At 42.3% G+C, this 23,293-nt stretch overlaps 1 protein-coding gene across 9 annotated transcripts in view; it reads right to left on the reverse strand.

Annotated features, from left to right (window-relative positions):
- Positions 1 to 23,293, reverse strand: part of PAG1 (phosphoprotein membrane anchor with glycosphingolipid microdomains 1) — a 117,111-nt gene that overhangs the window by 22,672 nt on the left and 71,146 nt on the right. For 5 of the 9 annotated variants that reach the window (XM_063327112.1, XM_063327107.1, XM_063327106.1 and 2 more), the window contains one exon: positions 767 to 978. In XM_063327112.1, the coding sequence (XP_063183182.1) occupies positions 767 to 891 (125 nt within the window). In that variant the 5' untranslated portion in view covers positions 892 to 978. Of the gene's footprint in view, positions 1 to 766; positions 979 to 6,197; positions 6,260 to 12,854; positions 12,915 to 23,293 lie in introns of all 9 variants that reach the window. The other 4 variants (XM_063327111.1, XM_063327110.1, XM_063327114.1 and 1 more) reach the window with 2 other exon arrangements.

Consider the following 23,293-nt stretch of genomic DNA (forward strand, 5'->3'; position numbering starts at 1 on the left):
ATAGGTGTTTTTTGAGTTATGTGTTATAGGTGTTTCTTCTGCCTTACGCTTGGCTGATTGAACTGTGCTGCTCCTCATAGTGAAGGACCTGACTGGTCTGAGCTGGTGGAAGGGTGACCTGGACTGAGGGCAAGCTGCCCAGCTCCCCTGTGGAACCAGCGGGGCTCAGCTTATGTGCCATGAAGCGGCCTTGAAATGTGAATAAATCAAGTCGGTAGAAGTGCCTGTGTTGGTGAAATTGAACCCTCTTATGGAGAAGAAAGTAAGCATAAGGTATGAGTACAAGACATTGATTAGTATCACTGATTCTTACTCATTTTGGCTTGAACAGCAGGATCAATTCCCTGGTTTTCAGGAATGGCCAAAGCTAAGCTGACGTATATAGAAATTGTTTTCCTTTCCTTTTTACCTAAACTTTTTTGGTCCTGTTTGGCCCACTTTTCTCAGTTTGAGGTTAGTGGTGTGATCTGCTCACAGCCAGTGTCCCCCGCGCTCCAGGCTTCAGCTGAGGAGCAAGCACCTAGCAAACAAACACAAGTGTTTTTCCTTCACAGCAAAAGAAAAAAATAATAAATTTTAGATTTTAGAATGAACAGAACTGTGCAAATTCAAGTTTGCTCTGAAAGCAGAATTTGTACTGTACTTTTTTTATTTGTGTGCCTAAGTCCTCAGTATTTCTTGCTAACTAGTTATTAGCAAAGCTATTTCAATCCCCACCCTACTTGACTGAAGAACCATTGCTGCCTGCTGAGCTCCTGAGCCTTACCTGTTGCAGCTGGAGCAGAGGAAGATGAGGAAGGTGAGGAACAAGAGCGTTGTCATGGCTGCCAAACTTCCCCACAGGACGACGTGGACCTGGCCGCTGCCTACGAAACCACCCTCTGGCCCCATGGTACTGGCAGGAGCTGGCGTCACTTGGGGATGAAGAGGTTATTCCTTGGAGAAGGCTGGCATCTGTGCTGCATGCACCTTCTGTTTCTGCAAAAAGAAAAACCACCATGAGAGGTGATTATAAATTTTGAAGAGAATGAATCTGACAACTACAAATCTGTCAGGATAGATTCTCAAATCCAGATCTGGCAAAAAACCAGTTTCCAGTACCAGCCAGCCAGCCAAAGAGATTTTCAGCTACATTTCTGACGGTGACATAGAACAAACCTTGTCAAATGTTAATGCAAGCTGTTACCGATCTACAATCTCAACACAAAGAAAATGTAGCTCAGTATCTCTGTACTTGTGTTTTGAGGAAAAAGTTTATAAATCCACTTTGAAGCACAGAGCAGTCTGGTTTGCAGTGATATTTGTTAACTGCATTGAAAAGTGAGCTTTCCAAACCAACTTCTGCAAGGTTGGGAAGCCAAAACCAGAGATGCAGGAGACGTTTACCTCCCTCCCTCTCAACGTCTCCTGCCTCCACATGATTCGGTGATTAAAGTACAGTGACAAAAAAAGTAGGTAAATCTTTGAAAGTAATACCACAAAACCCTTTCTCGCAGCAGATCAGATCTAATATCATTTCTTTGTGAAACGCTTATTTTCTTAATAGCATGTCTGGAGAGTAATACTACTGAACTTTCTTTTTTTGCTTCTCCCCACCTGAGTCTAAGAAAACAACTCATGAGAAAAGTAGACAGAGTGGTTTTTAAGAACTTGAATAAACACAACTTTGGCTACAGCACAGCAGCCCCTGGAGAAACATGCCGGGGAAACGGCATTTACAATAGATCAGTTTTGGTATTCAATATATTCTAAAATTTTATACGTATTTTTTGACATGGCAAAATTAAAAAGAAGTCTTTCATTCTGCACTGCTGAAGATATCAATTTCTCCATAATTTAGGGATAGGTTACGCAGAGTCTATTTACAGACTTTCAGCCAGACTTCAAGATTGATAAGCACTGAAATGGAATACAATAGCTAAGAAATGAGCAGTCATCTTTTGGGAACAAAAACGTAGCAGAAAAATAAGATTGAATAATGTCTAAAGCCACTAAGACTTACTTTAATTTTATACATATATTTTCACATATATATTTTTATATATGAAATATGTATGTACGTATTTATTTTTTTTCTTTGCAGCAGAAGCACACTTTGAAATAGCAAATTAAATGAGGTACTAATATCATATCTGTATCAAAAACCACAATGTCAGCATTTTGTTATTAAAATCTTACGAGAAAAAGGATTAATTTCCAGAAAAAGGCCACTCACGTCAAAGGAGATCTGGTGAGTCAGCAGAAGAAACCTAACTCTGCGACTGGGTAGCTCTTACAAGTAACATTTCTGTTCCTACATAAAATAGGCTCATTGCGTGCTACCATGCAGCAGGATCAGACTTCTGGACACCTTCCAAGAAGAACCAATTCTTACTAACTTATCCATGGTGGATAAAAGGTTTTTTTTTTTTTTTTTTCCTTTTAGATATTAATGGCATTGCAATAACTTGAAATGGGAAGAAACACACAAAAGATGGAAAAAGTTGCCAATCCTGGAAAGACAAACCTCAAACCCATAAATCCAGCGGATAGGAAGAGTAGGTGTCACGCACCTCGCCAAAGCACAGATACATCTTACTGGTAGCCTTGAGCACCGACACCAAAAAGCCATCGCTCTTTGGGGACAACCACTGCCGAGCAATGTGCTTCTGTGGTTATCTTGGTAGAGCATGAAAAATTAAACCTTTAAAAACCATGGCAGACCACTCTAAAAATGATGTATTTTCCAGGTGTGAATCTGATACAGCTCTCCTCGTCCCTATTTTAAAGCAAAACTCGGGTTATTTCTACGCTGAGTCATAGTCACATCACTGACTGAAATGGAGAGGCCTTAAGAGAACTGGAGTCAGATTTAGTCAGAAGAAAACTTGGTGTAATGCCCGCAAAGAGCTCTCTGATGAGGTGCAAGGGCACCAAGCAGTGGGATGGATTCCTGTAAAGGGGATGGACTGTCCTCATTCAGAAAACACTACAAAGCACACCCCACCGGCTGCCTTAACTAGCTCCAAACCTTTGTTAACTGTTTTGAATAGAAAGTATTTTTCTTTTCAACTTTTATTTTCTTTGAATTTTCAAAGACCTTTTCTGCCCTGCTAAAGCTTTTAAAATTGTCCTTAAAAGATCTTTTGCCTTCTTTTTCCCCCATCCTTTTGCCTTTAAAAAATAATAATTTTCTTCCTTCCTTGGAAAAAAAGGATGAATTGAAAATGAAATGTGAAAAAAATGAAAACTGAATCAAATCTTTTTTCAGTGTTTTTGTTGTCTTCTCTAGTTTTCCTAAGAAATAAAAAGAGAGAATGCAAATGAAAAAGAAAGCTCTTTTCTTTTTTTTTCTTTTTCCAAATATTGGGCAAAGAAAAATATAAGAAAAAGAATAGGGATTTAAAAATATTTTTCGTTTTTCTTAGAACAGAATCACATGTGAGTTAGTTTTAAAGCAGACACAAGATTGTCTTGAAAGATATAATTTATTTATACTACTAAGTTCATGATTTTATAGCTACTCTGAAGAGCAATACTACTCTCCTCTCAGAAGACTAAGTAATGTACCAAAAGCTAATGCAGTAGGAAAAGTTGTTCTTTTATTCTACACATATATTCTTAAGGCTGCTGGCCTTTAAATAAAGATAATACTTGAGCTAAGGAAAGCTAAAGGTGCATGGGAAGCAGTCCCATGGAAAAGCTGGGTCTTTGAAGACTTCAGTACAGAGTTAGGAAGTGCTGGGATGAGCAGGAGTGGATGGAGTTGAGCCTGGGCTTAAAAAGGAGCGAGATCAGAGGGAGTGAGCCAAGGGAGACCTACGTCTCAATGGCAGGAGTGAAGTGCAAGATTGAAGCTAGACATGAGACATCCCACCAGGCAGAAGCCAAACGGAGCAAAGAGAATGAGCAAGGACAGAAAATGTAGTTAATTTACAGCAAAAGAGCAAGAATTCAGATACCAAAGCTTTGACTGTAAGTTGAGAGAGAGAGAAGTGTCAGAAAAGGTCAGAAAAGTACAGTGGCATTCAACCAGGCGAGGCAACTGCAGGAGACACCAGTTACCTGTGCAAGCAGAACAGAGTAACAAATTGGAACAGATTGATGACAGATCAAGCCCTGCATGAGGGAAGCTGAGCAGGCAAGGTGTGACCAGTGACTCCTCTTAGCTCCTTGAACAGCGAAAGCTTGGCATAAGTGCTTGAGGACCTAGAAGCTGCTCAGCATACAGGACAACCAGACATAAATATAATACCAAAAATGCATGCCTACATTCACCCTCTGTGAATCCTTCTCACAAAATGCCATCTGAGGGCTTACTCTTACTGCTTAATGCCTCCCAAACGATGCGGCTGAAATCCTATTCACTCAGGATGGTGCCTTTAACACAGGAGATCTTCTGAAATACTTGAAGCTGGACAAACACCCAGCTGGACCAGCCCTGGGCAGAAACCTGGCACAGAGCTACACTGGAAGTACAACGGTCTGGACTCCCTCTGCTGCCACTTGGTGAATGCCTGGGCACTCAAATGTTAACGTATGACTAATAGAATGGATTTTAGAGCTGCGTCAGCGGATAGCTTTAGAGAGAAACTTATTTGCAATCATAACTATGGAACAACAAGCAGCTAACGTCAAAAAGCTCTTAGCTGAAATGGTTAAAGTCTGCTTTTACAATAAAAAGCGATATTGTGCTGCCCTCTGGTGAAGCTCTCTGTTTGGGGACAGGGACTTGTGGCTCTTGTGAGGGTGCTTCAGAGCTAAATGCAAGCCCTGCTGCTGCTGCTGGAGCTGACCCGGGGCCTTTCATCTGCTGGGCTTGAAAAAAGTCCTCCCACCACGCCTGAGTGACTGCCAGACTCGAACAGTTTAACCTTGCAGAGAGACATCGCTGAGACAGAACAACAGTCATTTGAAAAGTGCTTTTTTTTTTTTCGTACGTGAAGATCTTTTAAGATGAAGATTTCTTTTATTGTCCCCTTTCCACAGAAATCTCCACACAAGCTGCTGGTGATGCTGAACTCTAAAAAACAGTCACAGAGACAGGCCTGGAACACCTGGGTAAAAAAACGGGTTATTTCATCTAAGGCAAAATGCAAACCACAGTTTGCGTTCACATTTCAAAGCCACTGTCAGTTCAGAAAACTAATCCTTACACTATATTGAATAAAATTTCTCCTCCTTGTGGGAACTTTCTCTTGCTTTTCAGACATCAATATTTGCCATTAGTGGAACCTATATGACAAATACTGCCCGTAGCCATTTCCTCAAAATTGCACTTAAATGCCCAATTACATTTGAGGTTTCAGAAAGACGGATATTTCATTGCATGACCCGCGCTTTCATGGTGAATAATGTGTTATTTTTCCTTGCAGCTGTTGCAGGGATAAAGCAGAGCCGAGGCAGTTCAGCCTGAGCTGGTGACAAGGGGAGTTTAGGATGTGCAAGTGCAGATTTGTTGCCAAACTGAAGAATAAAAAAGATGTATTGGGGGTGAAGCAGTTTTGAGTGTAAGATATAGGCTGCAATTTTAGGGAGCACATGGAGCGACAATTTCAACTAGTGAGGAAAAGCTTGGATTGAGACCTGAACTCCTCTGAAGCCCGGCAGCGGACAGATCCAGTGAGTTTCGGGTCTGAGCTGGATTTTCTGAGCAAAGATCTGCCCAAGATTACAGTGAAACATGCACAGGATGTGCTTCGCAAGAAACACGTACGGGATGTACTTGGCGAGAGGCGGACGCCATGGCCTGGTGATCAGGGAGGCCGGGCAGGAGATGGCAGCGTGTCCCTCTCCCACTGCCTTCCTCCCGGCTTCTGGGTTTCACAACCGCTCATTCATGTCCTGCTGCAAACCACACTCGGCCCACACTTTCCAGAGGGGAAAGAGTGGGAAAGGCCAACAGCTTCACCTCTCCGCTTTTCTTAATGAATTATAGATGGAGCGTAGACAAGGGAAGAAATTGTTTTGACAACTGAGCGACTTTGAATGTGAGAAGCCAAACGCGACAGGACAGGAGAGTTTCGGGGAGGGCTGCGGGATCGCGACTCCCTGTCCTGGGCTGTCAGGCTGGATTCGGCTAAAAGGGACACTGCCCGGGAGCTTCACGTGCTCGCCTCTGTGCTGGGCTTTGGTTACAGGGCTCCTTCTCGGGCCACTCCATCTCCTACCACCCTCCTCTTCTTCCCACCCCTCCTGCTCCCAGTGCTCTCAGTTACCCGCTGCTGAACGGCAAAACCAGATCAGTCAGATCATCGCTTGTGAAGTTTCTCCAAATGCCCTGCAAAAAAAAAAAACGTTGCAAGACTGATCTATGTTACTGTTTCTGCATCTGCATTGCCTTGTTTCAGCTTGCAGCTGTTTGTAAATCCAGTACTGAGCTACACAAAACCTGAGACCAAGATCACCTTTCTCATGCACTACCTCCTGCATTTCACTTTTGGGGTTCCTGCGCACTATATGAGGACAAATCCTTTCCTAGGAGACCTTCTGGTTCTCCTAGGACCAGAAGACCAGATTAAAGCTCTTCTGGTGCAGTTGTGTTTTGAGCTGCTTGGTTTGGCAGTACGCATTTAACAAGAACAGTTGAAGACAGACACGTCCTACTCCAAGCAGTGAAGAACTGCTGCAGGAGACCAGATGTGCACATAATTAAAGCCTGGTCCTGGAAGCCTGATTCTGGAAGGAATTACTGACATGGACTGTGCTGCTGTTGCAGGCTGTCAGACGAGCTTTGCAGAGACCGTGTGTGCCATAAGCCTTCAAAATAGTTCATGTTTCTGCTTTATGAAGCAGCAGAATAATGAGGTTCTGATCTAATTCCCCACTGTATCTACTTTTACAGAAATCATAGCTGGCTTATCAAAGGATGTGTGTGCTCTATAATTCAAAAACAGATCTAAAACTGAACAGATCTAAAACCAAAACTGAACAGTCCCAAACCACTGGTCACTTTTAACCCCTTCTAAGTCTTAACATCTCTGAAAGAGAAGCCAAATCTCTCTGAAACCATCCATCTGTGGCATTGCAGAAAAATTTAAAAAGGCCTTTGCAGCAGTAAACGCTGATTTACACCGCAGTCTGCATTCATATTCCAATCAACTCATTCATGCCTTGTCAGACCACGTCACCTCCAGGTCAACATATTCAAACTTGACCCGACTTCTCCTTCTATGCTCTCCTCTCTACTCCTTCTAGAATTTTAGCAATTCCGCACAAGCCTGCATCGTAGGCTGCCTCTCCTCCTCAGAAAGACATTTGGGAAAGTGGAAAGAATCCAGACAGCAGTAAGAACAATTAAGCGGAGAAATCCAAGAGCTCGCTTCAAGGCAGTGGAATAGTTTCTATTAAAATGGCGGAGAATTTTAGAAAATAAGAGATGTCACGAGTGAGGTTTTCTTAGCAGACCGTAAAACTGGATTTTCAAAGGAAGGTGAGCATAATTGCACGTGAACGTGACTATGTCCCAGTGAAACACAGTCTGCATCCTGGGGTTAATGCATGTGCATAATTATCCATCTAACTTGTCATGTAGCTAGCACATTTATTTGCCACATTCACAAGGTCTTTCTGTGTATAAACCATACGCCAAAGGTATCTTCCATTATAAATCAAGTCCTGAGCAAACGGGTTTTTAAATTGGTAACTTAAAGCTCACAAATTCATCCCACGGTGGGTAATACCATCACCCCCCGTTTCACTACCAGCAGGACAAAACCCCCCAGCACAAGCAGGGGAAAGCGGAGGGCTGCGGACACAGCCTGCAAACGCGGAGCGTCGGCTGGGCTTGGCCAGCTGCTGAGGAAGAAACCGATAATGAAGCCTCTGTGAAACAGCTCCCAGGAACACCACCACATATTTTCCCCAGGCTTCAGCAGCCAAATCATGACTGTCTCGAACGCGAGAGCAGAAAAAGCTTTATCTGACGAGTGACCATGCCAAAGATTACAGCTTAATTGTAGCGTATTATTCTCTTTCCCACACCCCCACAATGTCCCATATTGCTTTCTGGCTGCAGTGAAGTAATTAGACCACGATTACTGCATACTTTAGAGCATATAGAAATGAAAGCTGTCTTTGTGAAGTGTTTTCTAGCTCTGACACAACTACTCCTGATAGCTTTGCTTTTCCTGGAACTAGATGCTATTTCATATTAAACACAGCCTGTTAATAATTGCATTTTGCTGTTTATGTAATTCTACCACGCCAAGTCCCCTTTCAGTCTTTGCAGTGCAACAACATTTTGAGCAACCCTTTTGCAAACTCAAGTAATAATAATGGAAGCGGAGAAATTCCCCCCAGCCTGGGAAGTGGGCACACACAGAGATTGGCTCTGTCATCTGACCTAAAAGTCCTGTAAAATCCATGGCAATATACTTGTTCTCAAACTGGTGTTTGAATCAGGCCCGTGAAACACAACAGATAGATAGATAGTACGTTTCTAGAGGCTACTTCCAGTTTCCAAGGGACCCTGAATTTATAAAAATACAGAAGATTGCAAAATATGCAGCAGCAAAACACAATGCTCTGCTTGTCTCCAGTGAAATGCTGCTGAGGAAGAAGTGGGACTTTTTTACAAAAAACAAGACTACTACTTAGAGTGGGATCCAACTTCTGTATGTTTACACCTCTAAAAACAGGCTTTTACTCACCCGGATGCTATCTACGGGATCCCACCTGAGAGATCTCATCACAGGAGAAGGCTAAATGACTTCCACTGATACTTAACTTCTAGACTGATAACATTTTAGTAGTCAAAGTGAGATTAGCTCTACCTAAACTGAGAAATTTAAAAAAATGCTTCGTATCCAACTGTCAGGACATTACAGCCTTTTAACATGCCTTGAGATCCCACCAAAATGAAGCACACTAAAATAATTCTAATTTTGAAAATCCAAAGCAAAAAGAGTTTTAAATCTAAAAAGCCCAGATTACTGAGTGCCAACACTAGCGTATATCTATAGATACTAAATTCTGCAAGACAGGAGTGTTCCAGGGAAGCTAAAGCGATGGTCCTTGGAGGTAGAGCACAAATTACATCTGAAGGGTTTGTTATAGTTAAGATTAAATAATCTTGAAGCAAAAGGAATTAGTGAGAAATGAGCTGTGTAATATCCCACAGCAAGAGAGGCAGCGCTCAGTCATTTAACTTAGCGACAGGCCAATTTTAAGAAAACGGTGTTCACCTTGCGATGTGCTTTGTAAAGGTGAAGAGCTATTTCAAGTTCAAATTTCTCGTTATTCACTCTAATTGAGTCAATAAAGTGATTTGTAACTTTTTAGCGTTTGTATTTCATTAGGAATGTCAGCTTTTCTTAAATATTTGGTGCATATATGCAGAGCCTTCTTCACTGCTGGAGGTCCCCGTCCTGAAGAGTTTACATTTTACCTAGGTAAGACCAAGGCAGAACATGAGAGAACACTGTGTAAATAACTCCATTTTCATGAAAAAAACGTCCAAGACAAAGAAGGATTTGGTGGGTTTTGAAGAGCTCTTTGGCAGAGATGAGAACTGATCCCAGATGCCGGGTGTCCTCAGGTGGTGCTGCATCTACACGATCTTCCTTTTTTCCTTTGAGCTGCAAACACAGCCACGTGATCCTTGATGGAAGGTGCTGCCTTAACTTCAGTCATGTAAAAATAATCTAAACTGGCTGCCTGTGTGCTCTGCGTGGTCAGTGCAGACTGACTTCTACCTGTGAAGACAGGAGTACCTTCAAAGATAGGAGACTAGGTATAACCATCAAAGCTGGTCATACCTAGTCTCTTCCTTTCAGACACCCAGAATTCAGAGAGGGCATGTCTATAAATCACGGACAAAAGCAGAGGAGGTTAATGTGTGGTGACCCTCTGGAAAAGGCTATGTACAGCAGACATGGTTTGAATTCTTGACTTCAGACACACTCCTTTGAGTTGACTTTCTTGGTTGACACATGAGAACCGAACACATGGCTAAACCTTTGCACAGTGGGAGCAGCACTGACACACCAGGTCTTTTCATGGCCTCACCTGGTTGCCCCATTTCATTGCACTTTCTCTCCAAGACTAGCATTATCATGCCATTCTGTCCTTTTGACTGGAAGCAGAGCTGGGGCAAATGAAGACCACCGCTTGCTTGTGACAGTCCAGCATATCCTGCGGCTTCACCTCCCCATCGAGGCACTGGTGCTGCCCCACTTTCCAGCTGGAGCAGCCTGGGGTAGCGAGGCAAAATAAACCCCATTGTTTCCTGTCCCCCACACCAACGTCCTGTCACAGGGTGCATTTTACCCACTTGCTCTCCTGCTGTGGAGGGGGAAATACAAAGCTCTGGGCTTGATCCCGAGGGACTGAGGCAGTAGATGCTAATCATGGGTCCTGCGGGATTGATCTACGAGCTGGGTTCCCCCCACGCACACCCAAACCCCTCACTCCCTCATCATGACACACAGCAAATACAATTATAAGATCTAATGAACTGCAACTAATGTAATTCTGAAAGTCTTCACAGCTAATGAAAACCAGGTCTTCCCCTGCTCAATTTAATTGAGATGTTTGCTTCATGCACTGTGGAAAATAAATCCTCCGTAAAGCTATGTATGAATATTGCATTTACATAGCCAGCAAATGCAGTTGCCTGTCACAGTTTTGGGCTCTTTCTTCTGAGGACTGGATATTTAATGGTAGGAAACTATCTGTGAAGGGAAACGGCCTTCAGAAAAGAAATACTTTCTCATGTTGTTTCAAGGGAAATCTCCAGTCTGAATGTCATCTACTAACTACCGCTTTGCAATCTGAACTTGGTATAAACAGAACATTTCCTCAACATGAATAAATCATGATCCCTAATAAAAACACACTCCTCTTGCACCTAAGCAAGAATCAGAAGACAGCAGTTGGCCTGTAGCTTGTAAAGCTTGTTGAATAACAAATGACTAAAAAAAGATATCATTTTTTCCCCTTCCTCCAGTCTGTTCTTTTTGCTGCCTGTTGGCATCAGTTTTTCTGCAATTTAAGCATCACTAATGCTGCGAGACTTCCCCTGCCTCTGTGCTTCCCCATGTTACTATCATTGGCACTATTTTAGCAGGAAGCGCTACAATATGGGTAGCACTGCAGAGAGAAGGATAAATGCATCATCATTTGCCTGCTGCAAAAAGTTCTGCTACTACTTTGAGTAAAGAGCTGCCAAAGCACGATGGCAGAGAAGCAATTGCTGGTAGGCAGGACTAGCAGAGCATCGCTTCACCTCACGCAATCGATAACCAGCTTGGCTTTTCTTCTTCCAGGTTTCGGGTTTGCACTGACCCAAATCATTACTTTTTCCCCACTGAACTTGATCTCATTTAAGGTTTCAAAGCAGAAGAGTAAGAGTGGAGTTTGATGAAAACCCATACTGGATACAGGATAATTGCTCTCCAGGGACAGCAGAAACAGTCAAGACAGAGCAGGTAAGGAGACGAACAGTTTTAGACTGGTGATGTACGAGGGGAAGAGCAGACAGCAAGCTCAAAACTTCTGTACGGCCGGTCAGTAGTAAGCACATCTCATTCACACAGCAGCTTAGAAGAGTCTTTCAGCTGTGCAGATGTGACCACCGCATGCACACGCACCAGAGTCCTGAGCCCGTGTCCACATGCACGCACACCACGGCCAGGAAGCCTCCTCCACCTCTGTCGTCTTGCCTCCTTCTGGTACCTTCAGCCACCCTCTGCCACCCACAGAGCCTCACTCCTCCTTCCACAGCCGCCGCCTCCTCCACAGTCCCAAGAGGCCACAGTTCACCTGTGCCTCACGGCTCCATGAGCTGCCATCAGTTCTCCCCCCACCTCCAGGCTTGGTCCTTCTAGCAGGGCACTGCCATCCTTGCCATTAGCGGAGTATTTCTCACCCTGGGCAACATCTTTGTTTTAGCACTTCTTGCTCCCTGAATTATTTTGCTATAATAATATATCAGTCAAACATACTCACACAAACTCCTTCTAAAATTACCGGTACTGATACCAACATCTATTGATTACTGTGGTTATGGCCTATTAATATTAGGATGCCCAAGTGATGTGAAAAGGCAGGGCATGTCAGAAATACAAAGGGCAGGTGACAAGAAATACATGAAAACACCCTCTCAAAAAGAGAATGAAATGATAGCAATTAAGTAATAGGACTGCTTACCTAAAATGTGGTAAATAACATTAAGTAACATACGAGACACAAACATATACATGCTAATGAGAAGTCAGCTCAAGAATACGTGCAGCTACAATGCACACAGCCCCCCAGCGATTTCAACGGCTAGTTATCTTTTACAATTTACCATTGCATCACTGTTATAATACCCTGTTCAGGTCTGATTTTCCTTCACCAAGCAGTCTGGATTTCACCCGCTTTATCTTTATTCTTTGAGAAATTTGCCATGCTCAGGCCTGCTGTAATACCCTCCTGAACGTGGCTCGTTTTAAAAGATAACACTACATGGTGAACAAACCCTTTTTTTAATCCTTTTCCATCGCTTAGGGAGACAGTTTTATTGTAAAGCAATCAGATTCTGCGGACAGAAACAAATTTCAAAGTTTTCAAAGAAACCATTCATAAATCAAGAGGGTGACCATTAGTTATTGGAAGTTGAAACACTTACAGGTTAATTTGATGGCAGAAACAGTAAATTAATTTTTCCCTTTCTCGAAAGATTTTTCTCGACAACAAGGCACAGCTGGCGAACTGCCTGAAGAGCAGAGGTCGTCCAGCTCTGCATTTACTTAGACACAATACCAAATTGATGTGCTACTTTCAGAAAAACAACAGTGCCATCTCCTTTTAGAGAACCCTTTTTGAATTTTCAGCTGTCTTGTAACACGTGACCGTAGACCTTAGTTTGGGGCAGCTGCTAAACTACTTACTTTGCTACGTATCTCCACGAGTTATTCAACTAACAGGAGAAATGCAAGACTTGAGTTCGGCTGGAAGAAAGCAAAAACAACAGAAAAACTCATCACGCTCTTTACCCCAGTTTCACAATTCTAAAAATAGCAGAAGGGAGCTAACAGATATTACGTGGGCAAGAATGAGAACCAGATTGGTGAGTGAGAATTTATTCTTAGAAAATCCCTCATTTTGGAATGGCAACACACAGGCATGCACTGACCCAGATAGATCATGGCTCCTATCATTCCCTAGTGCATGCACACAGATAAAATGCTGACGTGCACCAAAAAGGTTTGGGGCAAAAAAGCAAGCAAAATCTGCACGGAAACTGCCAAAAAAAGAAAATGCACAGCAGCTGGCGCACAACTGCTTATAATAGGCAAAGACAGCACTGCTGGCAAACACAGGTGAAGTGAAGGCAAGGAAAAGGCAAAACAATGATGGAAAATTCAAAGGTCAGCCCAAACGGATGGAGAAAACAAGCCAGTTGCCATAGAACACCTACTGCTGTCTTAGAAGGACTGTCATTTGACCCATTTCAGGATGCCTAATTTATTCCACTGCCCAGTGATCAAGCCTCAGGGCCACAGATTTCCTCCTGGCACAGCTTTCTGACTTGGCTGGATCCCTCGTGTTGCTGTTCTGTGACTCTGCAGATGAGACTGGAGGATTGGGAGACCATGGGTCAAATCCACAGTGTGTCTCACCGGCTGAGTTACAGACCACAGCAGAGCAGTAACGTGGGCAGCAACTACTGTTTCCTCTCCTTTCTTCCTCTCAGCCCTTCCAGAATTTTTTCATGTCCTATCAACAAAGTCCCAGGTGGCGCTGCAGGCTCAGCAAAGTGTCACACGTGTGACGTGATGGGTGGGAGTCAGCCACCCATCATGAGACGCGTGAGATGCCCAGCTGTGTCTATGTGTGAATGATGTGTCTGAGCCTCCTGCATTCCCAGGGGCTACCAGGCAATGGAGCCTGGTGAGGGATGCAGCTGACCAGCCCCCGGGGATACAATTTAGTTGCCTAACGGTAAGCAGCTAGGACCACTTGAGTTGCCTGAGGACATCCAAGCTGTCTGGATGTCTATGCAGATATGTCCACGGAGATGGACAACTTGATGCAGGAACTGCGGGAGATTTGTGCCCTTCTGGACTGGCAGCTGGAGGCCAAGGGGCATAGCCCATGGCATTTAAAACAGCATTCAATGCCCTCTCTTTAGGCAGATGAAATCTGCATCTGGATGTGGTTGGCAGATGTGGCACAGGACCTACAGAAAACTCTCGTGCTTCTCAAATAGCGATTAGAGACATGAACAATGTCCCAGGGCATCTCAAATGGCACCAGCTGCTTCTGGGTGGGCAACTGAAAGGGGCCGGGATCACCACTGACTGCAACAGGGCCTGAAGGTGCCTTACAGGTACTTGCCTAAATCTACGAGTTTTCATTTACACTTAAATCTCATACCAGTAATGTCATGCTTAGCTTAATTGTTACAAAGATACAAGCATCTTCCTCTGCAATCATCTCCTACAAAAGGCTGAATGCTCTTAGCACTAAATCCTTCTCAGAAAGCTGGAAGGATTTATGTAGGGTTGAAACATTTTAGTCTAATATCAGAAGAATGCTTTTCTCCAAGCAGAACAACGCCAGAGCACCACGCTCCTTCCAGCTGGCAGGGCAAAAAAATGCATGTCCAGATTTTCAGAAACACTCACCACCACAGACCCTATAACATTTAATTATCTGATGGTGCTTAGGACTCCGGGTAGAGAAGAAAAGAAGCAAATAAAACCACACGAATCTAGTCATCATATGAATATTTAAGACCCCTCTGCTGGAGCGTCAATGTGTGGGCTCATATCAACATTGCATTAAACATCCCGATGCAGCTACAGAATGTATGTGTAAGCATAAGATTAGCAAAAAAACGTCAAAAGACCCATATTTGGGAAAAAAAAACCAGAAAAGTTCTTCTCCCTTCATGAACACATTTAAACAAAGCGTTCATTTCCCTGTAATTTTTCCCCATTAAAATTTTACGTTACTGCAAAGAGACAGGTATGCAGGGAACTTCTGGCCCAGTTCTATTCCCAGTCGCTCTCGTATAATAACTGCAGGCAGAACTGTGTCCCCTCTGTGGAATTATGTGCAACTCTAGGGTTCTCTTTATTTAATACAATGTTAACATACACGTCTACACGCTAAAATATTAAACCTGCATTACAGGCAACTATTTGCCCAACTAATTTACATAAAAGTAGAATAAATAATAAAACCTTTTCTGATCCAGTTAAAGAGACCAGCAACATTTATAAAGTTATCACAAAACGCAGAGAAAACTACAACAGCATTCTTGCTGCTACAGAACGTTTCCAGGAATACCAAAAACTTTAAGTCAAGTCATAAACTTCTTTTGTAGGCTATCCTTGCTTTGTCTTTAATACTGGTGTGCTGCTATGAATAAAATAGCTAAGTGTCCTGCAGTTGGTGCTAAGCGTTAGTTACTGTTTTGTGAAAGTACGCTGAAACTTAAATGTCAGCCTTCAGTGTAAATCTGCTGAGATTTAGTCTCTTCCCGGAGTAAATCTATTATACTTCAGTAAATAGATGGGATATAAATAAAGTAGGAGCTCTGCAGAGTTTAAAACAGCAATTGCCACTGTATTAACAGGCTTATGGCAATGTTACTTAGAAGTATTTGTTTTAAAGTCTCAGCAGGCTCGTCCTGATGCCTATTGTGTAAAACCATCTGCCAAACAGACAGAATCGATCTCCGAGTGTGTCCTGCTTAGTTTGTAAATTTACCTACTGTGACTAAGTACATAACTCATTATTAAAAACAGTCAGACCTGGTCTTTCCTGAGGGTAAACTAATGTTTCTCATCATCCTTAAAAAAACCCCATACACCAAGAGATAAGGAATAGGTAAGGCATTTAAATAAGAGCCAGTATTTGAAAGGCTTACTCCTGTGGCCTGAATCAACATGCAAACGCGGACTCCCAATCATCTTCACGAGATAATTACAATTCATAATTGGCACTTCTAAAGCGTTTTCACAGAGCTGTGCAAATATTGACTAATTAGCCACACCAGAATCCTGTGGGGTAGGTGAGCAGCTACGCTAAGCCCCTTGTGCAGCAGAGAAAATTGCTGGGGAGAAACGTCCCAACCCTTGCCCGCCGAAGGGGCTGAGGAACTGGGGAGGTTTCCAGCCCCAAGCCCCTCGTCCAGCCCGTGTTGCTCCGACTGCTGGAATGTTACCTGCTCCTCTCTTCCAGAGAGCGCATGAGATGAGCTCTATTTTAGCAGAGCTCTGGAAACAGCGGCCAAACCTCAGTTTGTTATCTGAATTCCCGTTAAACAAAAGGTCTAGATATTCAAATGTCAGAATAAAGCCTGAGGATCTGATACAAGTACATGCAGTATTTACAGGAGGCTGGTAGCCTCTTCTGCTGAGGAACATTTAAAAAATGTACTGCACAATTATGGCTTATTCCCAGAAAAAAAATATTACATAGGTACTTGTAACTAAATAGTAGAAAAAGAGCTCTACATGTATGGAGTGAGACACTCCTTTACTAAAAATTCAGAGAAATCTTACTACCCACTGTGTACCCACAATGAAGGGTGAAGAAAGCGTGGAAATCCCTGTTAGAGCCTCCAAGAGGCTCTCCCTTCATCACGGAATAAAACACAGAAGGCAAGCAAAGTCATTAGTCTAGAAGAAGGGCCTAAAAACAGAGTGAAGATCCTTGGAGGCTACAGCATCTAGAAAGTCAAATATGCCACTGAATACTGCCTCCATTAAATCCAGCTCTTCAATTAAATTGCCCTTAGGAAAGCAATGATTAGTCATTAGTGTCTCAGGTTTTCTGGTTTAAACCAGCAAACGCTAATGATGGCTTTATTCCAGAGCTTTGTTATTAATCACGACAGTCAGAGGTGACAAACAGGTCTCTTCCAAATGGTTGTATTATCACAAGCTTACAATGTATACAATATACATACAGAATATGAATCATTTTTATTTGGTGTAATCCTGCTTTGTCTATTGAAGCCATGGTTATATGTTGTGTCTAATTTCAGCTACAATCTCTTTAGGGCAAAGATTGTGTCCCTGTGGTTTTGTAAAGCCCCATTCACAGTTATAATGGCATATAAATTAAATAAATAAGGAACTGCGGGAATTTATTCTCCATTTATCAGGAATTCACAAGTGAGGATTTACATATTTTTAAATGGGTTTTATGAAGATAGGGTCTTCCAGAGATCTGGTTCACTTCTGTTGTTTAGAAATTGGGAAATGGCTTTTAATTTAACTGCAGCAACTATCGAGGTAAAAATAATAACAGGCCAAATCAAGTTAGTGTGGTGACTGGCTGAATACGCAATCCAGTGTTACTCCACTCTGAAGTTCGTTCTTCAGCCTGGTTCATGTGTAACTGCTGCTGAGATAAGCAGGTTTCCATCCCTGGTAGAGAGTATTAAGATGACGGTATTTTAACTACTGCATTAGTTATCTACTCTGAGCAAGGCTAGACAAAACAAATAGTAGGAGCAGAGCAGAACTGGATGCTCTAGTGAGCAAAATTCGTCAAAAACCACCCAAACCAAAGCCGTACAGATTAGGTGGCCTGGCCTGCAATATGATAAAAGGACAAAAAGGGCTTCTGTGCTCAGAAAGTTTTATTTATATTATTTATATTGGTGGAAAGAATGGAGAAACAGTCCAACAAAGATTATTAACATTTTCTACATTTGGCATTCCTGGCCATTTGGCCCCCAGACGCAGGGGGCTTGGGGGATCACTGCCACAGCCAGAAACACGCTGTCGGTAGTAATACGGGAGAGTCATAAGCCAAAGCAAGTCTATGATAAGGCTCCGTATGCTACATTTTTTGTGCACACACACTTTTTTTTCCTCTTCAGGAGGAAGAGAGAAAAAAACAGTGACAATTTTTGTCTCTATATGGAAATATGTTCATGAAAACAAGTGTTCAGCCTGCTCTGAGGCTTTGATAAGCAGCTCAAAGGACCTCAGGAGACTGCTGGGCTGGCACCTGGAGCTGGCAACTTAGTGAAAACACAGGGCAACTTTCGTCTGTAAGAATAAAGGATGAAAACTAGGGTGAGTGCCTCTTTTCAGGTACACCAGTGTTCATCTACAGTAGGTAAAATACAGCAATACTGGTGAAATGAGTTGGCTGTGTTATTACAAATGTTAATTGTCCATAGGGTTTGGTCCCTATGGTCGGAACGTGTAATTACAGCTGGACATTCCCAGTCCTTCAAGGTGCCAAGCCCAACTTGTCGAACTCATAATTTTTCTCATTTTTCTTTTTGCTTAACAAAACTAAAACCTGTACAAGGAACAGCACGTGAGGTCAACTCTGTACACTGGGATGGAAAAGGCACCCATTCGCACTGAGTTAATCAGATGTCCTGAAGTGGCCATTCACCCTCAAAACACATTAGCATGTAATAGCAGCTGCTCATCCTCTGAGCGCAGATGAGTGCTGGAAAGAGGTGCTGAGAGGCTTTCTCCTAGAATTACATGTCACTGGTTTAAACATTATGTGAGGAAATTATTTTAATTGCCCTTATCAGTGCGGGACTGAAATGGTCCTATATCAGTCGCTATTTTGGTAGGAGCAGTGCAAATGTCTTTCTCTGGTCAGGGTGTTGTTTGAGAAGAATGTGTACGTACCTGAGTTTCTAGAAAGCCTCACCACAAAATACAGTGAAAGAAAATTGCCCCAATAAAATAGCTTTGCAAAATATTAGCTACTAATGATAGCTGTTGACCACAAGGCTTACATACAAAGATCCGATATCTTGCAAGTATGAGAACCGAAAGAGCAAGATTTGTTATTTTTGAGATAAATGTTACAGTTCAAACGTCACAAACCATATTAAAGGCATTCAAAATTGGCTCTGGGATTTAAAGAGAAAAAAAAAAAACAAAAGACTTACACTGTGGTAGGAAGGTTGGTGGTGATCAGAGTGCTAATGACCATGAGAGAAACATGAGATTTTTTTTTTAGGCATCATTATCCAGTGGCCTTGAGTGCTAATCAAAACAAGGACTATAATGCCTGCTTTAATGGGGTTTGTCTCAGTAATGCTTCTAAATGGAATCAACTACATTAAATCCAGACAAGCTACGAAGAGAGATAAATGGCAAAACAACACACTGAAAACCTAAAGATTCTTTTAATATACTATTAACTGAGTTACCATCCATGGCATTCACAGTTAACTGTGGTTTTGTAATCCATTTGCTGAATTGTACAACTAAAACAGAAATGTTGCTGTCCTTCTGTTTAAAACAACAGATTAAATAAGGCCCAAATTAACCTCCAGAATGGCTGGTTTGGCAAATACTGTACTAGAACAGGCTGTGTATCTATTTTCTTCTTTAAAAACACGGAAAGCCATTCTCCTGGAGTTTTTTCCTAAAGTAAATAGAAGGAATCTGTCCCCACCGAGGTAGTGCTGCACATAAACCGAGCCTCTGCACATCACAAGAAGGATGTCCCGGCAGACCAAGGGCCTCGCACGCTCCCTCACCAACCACTGCCACTCCCCACGGCTCCAGTGCTGCAGGGACACACACTGAATGATCTCAGTAGGCTTCGGATCGTCTTCTTAATGCTTACAGGAAGGGGCACCGAATGCCAGGAAGATTAATTCATCGCTGTCCTTCTCCTCCTCCTTGTTCCTTTGGCCTTGCTCATCTCTCCTCTGCATACGCTGGCTCAATGCGTAGCCACACTGAGTTTCTTCAGCTTGGTACCTCAGAAGATCAATTACATTTGAATCCCTTGAAAGCAATTAAATATTTTTTTCTATTTAATTTTTGCTATCTATCTATCTATCTATCTATCTATCTATCTATCTATCTATCTATCTACCTACCTACCTACCTACCTACCTACCTACCTACCTACCTATCTATCTATCTATCTTGCTGTATCTCTCACGCTGAGATGGGAAGATCCTCAGCAGCTGAGGGGGAATTTTGGGCAGATCACCTGAAAAGGTGACAATTTACAGATAAAATGACAGACAAGGTATAGAGGTGGTGATGCTTTTATGTTCATTTAGAGCCGAGTGAAATGTTTCCAGGGGCCCAGTCTTGGAAAGATGGATTAGCTCTTTGTTCATGGCGTACACAAAATGTAGCATCATGCATCTTATCTTGAGGACATTTTCAATAAAGGTCTTTACAGACTGAAGCTGTAGCTTAGGGAACATAAAATTCATTCTGTAATTAATGGGTTCCCCCCAGTATTATAGAGCAAAAATTCCTACGGTTTGCATTGCTTTTGTAAAACAGTTGCTCTCCTGCTCTCAAGGGACTGTGAAAGGTCAGTGTTGTTGAATATACATGATTAATAAAGTACTCTGGGATGAGAGGTGCTGTGTAAATGTAAAATATTATTAGAGCACACTCTCCTTAATTGACATACACTGAAATGGAATTGCCTGTGCCGTAAGAGCAGAACCAAGAAACCGAGTTAGTCTGATGACAGCGGATTGTCTGAGGCTACTGACAGCCTACAACAGCGCGAGTATAAATTCATCTCGCAGACAGATTTATCTAACGCTGAAAGTCATTGCTGTTCATTTGGAATAGGTGATACATAGATACGAATTCGAAGACTGTGTTACAGAGAAATGACTAAGTAGGCAAAGATCACAGATTACTCCGTACCACGATGAAAAAGCAGCTTCTGAAGCAGCTGTAGCCATGGGAGCTCCCGCGCAGCCTGTCTGCCTTCTGCAGAAACACGGCCTCACACAGGTCAGCTCTCAAGCGTATGCCAGAGATGCTTGGGATGCCACGGTCCTCACGTGCTTTGCAAAGCCACTCTCAGGTGGCACTTTTGGACTCAAAATATGCATCCTATTTATCCCTGGCTTTGATAGAGGCTTCCAAGCTCCCGAGGCAGATTTGAACCTTGAGCTTTGTTCACTTACAGCTATATCCAAAGAGCCTTCCTAAAAAGCAGTCCCTTACCGAACTGAGCGAGAATGAGCGGGACTGGAACAGTGGCCCCATCCCCTCTCGGAGAAGCATAAATTATGCTTTCACCCCGCTTTTTGGGATCGATTCCAATTTCTCTCTTCTGACCACAACGGTCTATACTTTAACACTGCAATAAATAATCAGTTTGAAGTAGATTTTAAAATATTTAAACAGCTGGGGCAATGACATTATTACTCCACTTTACCGTAAATGGAAAAACTCCCATTCCCCCTCCCAAACAAAGACAGAGATTGCAGATCATATTCTGAATTCTTTTCAAAACCTAGGCCAAAAGACCTCACCAGCACAGTCTGTTCCCCTTCACATTATTATTCCCACTCTCACAGATTCTTTTATCTAATTCCCTTTCTCCCTGAAGTTTACACTGTCATTCCAAACATTTTTCAACTGCACTTCTCTTCCCTCCTCTTAAATTCCCTATCTCTCATCAGCCATCTAAAACCCTTCTTCAAATAATGCTATTTTCTTTTAGAAAAATGACACTATGGATTCAGCACTACAAAGTAATCTGTTCCTACCTTTTCTCCTGTGCCAAAACAAGCCATTTTAGACCCTTTTTTTCAAAAAAAAAAAAGCACAATACAGCAGTTTTGGTAAAGTGTATGAGCTTCCTGCTCCTAAAGGGAAAAGATGAAGTTCTTACTTTTGAATGTATTCACGCTTTCCCATGAAAATTCATACATCTGCCTGGGAGGTAAAGAAGATTCAGGTTATCTATATTCGAGAGAATAGTTACAAGAAGTTATTGCATAAAATGTTTGATTTTCTAGCAACAGAAGTTTTCTTCAAGGATAACATCAAAGTTATCCTCATCTATGCAAAACACTTCTCATCAACATAAAAAAGGCCCTTAATTTCCTCTATACTGAAAAAAATGCCTTTGTAATTTTCTCTTCACTGATGACTTAAGTATTTGTTTCTTCTACTTTCTTTGGATAATTTGTACTCCTAATAGATTCGGTCATTTGGCTACAGCTAAATTGCCATAGTAATGGCAGACAATGAAACTCTTAGGCTACACTCTACATGATTAATCTGTGCTCCAACTGAAAGCATTTATCATCTGGGGGCTACCCTTCCCATTTGTCTTTTCCCCGTGTTTCCAGTTCTCCTTTCCTAACAAGGAGAATGACAAAAATCAGTATGGCTTTTTAACCGAGGGAATGACATTTTTAGCTCTGAGGCCTATGTGTAAATGTAAATTTCCAGCTGTTAGAACAAAGAAATAGCAAATGTGAGGCAGATGTTAATATATTACCCATTGTTGGTAATACAAGCAAAAATCAACTTAAAAAAAAATCCCCCAGTTATTCCAGTAATGAAAGCTTACTCGCTTGGCCATTTATATAGACCTATGCCTACAGAAATAAGATGTAACTAGTTTCTCGCAATCTATGGAATCTAGTCAAATCCACTGTGTTTTTTCTTCCTCTTCTGATATTAACAATCCATGGGCTAGAACATATAGCCAATGGAATAATCTCCAGGTGTTCATTCTGCTTAGCAATCTGATGAACATCCAAAAACCATGTAGGGTCTCTACCTCTTAGCATCTACTGTCTGATAAAGTCAAGTGGTATCTGAAAGATTCTGTATCCTATGCTACAGCACCATTTTTCAGGGCCATATTCAGCATCAAAAGTTAAATCCCACAATTGGTTTCTATCAGGTACCACTTGACTATGAGTCTTGAAGCCCCTATGAAGCCAGTGTAGGCAGAGCTAACGAGCAACCGCTCTGAGCTCCCTAAGAACTCTGCTTTCCCTTGAATCCACCAACTGAATAACCCACAGCATGCCTGTGAATGAAGTAAGGCTCTTCTTGCTGTATCTAGTTATCTTTGTTGCTTCTACCATCTTCTAGCCCTTGGAAACTTCTGAATTAACTATCCTGGCATGGTGAACACAAGTCATAGCCAAAGGCATGGAGAAGCATGGATATTCAGAGTATACTTACAGTTTAGATTCTCCTCCAGGGTCTCCAGCCTCTATCTAGCTCTTACCATCTCATGTCTTTCCTCATCTCATCTCTCTCATCTCACCTCATCCCTCCCATGGACCTCAGATCCCCATGAATCCTGTAAGTCCTTCCTTCTAACGTTAATGCAGCAGTGACTTCCGATCGTCGTGTGTCAGGCACATTTGTGTTTGTAATTCCTTTCACACCAGGCAATTCATTAAGGGCTCTGTTTTGATTACCAAAATGTGTGAATGCAATTTTGTATCTCATCTATACAGGGTCACTCTTATGTCAGCTCGTTTTTGACTGTGACAGTCTTTTCCCATCCTGAAGGCAAAACAGTGTTTACGTTTGGTTAGTTAAAATATTTACATTGCACATTCAAATGATGCGTTTTCCCA

Source organism: Chroicocephalus ridibundus, chromosome 2 (genome assembly GCF_963924245.1).
Source record: "Chroicocephalus ridibundus chromosome 2, bChrRid1.1, whole genome shotgun sequence".
Taxonomy (NCBI): Eukaryota; Metazoa; Chordata; class Aves; order Charadriiformes; family Laridae; genus Chroicocephalus; species Chroicocephalus ridibundus.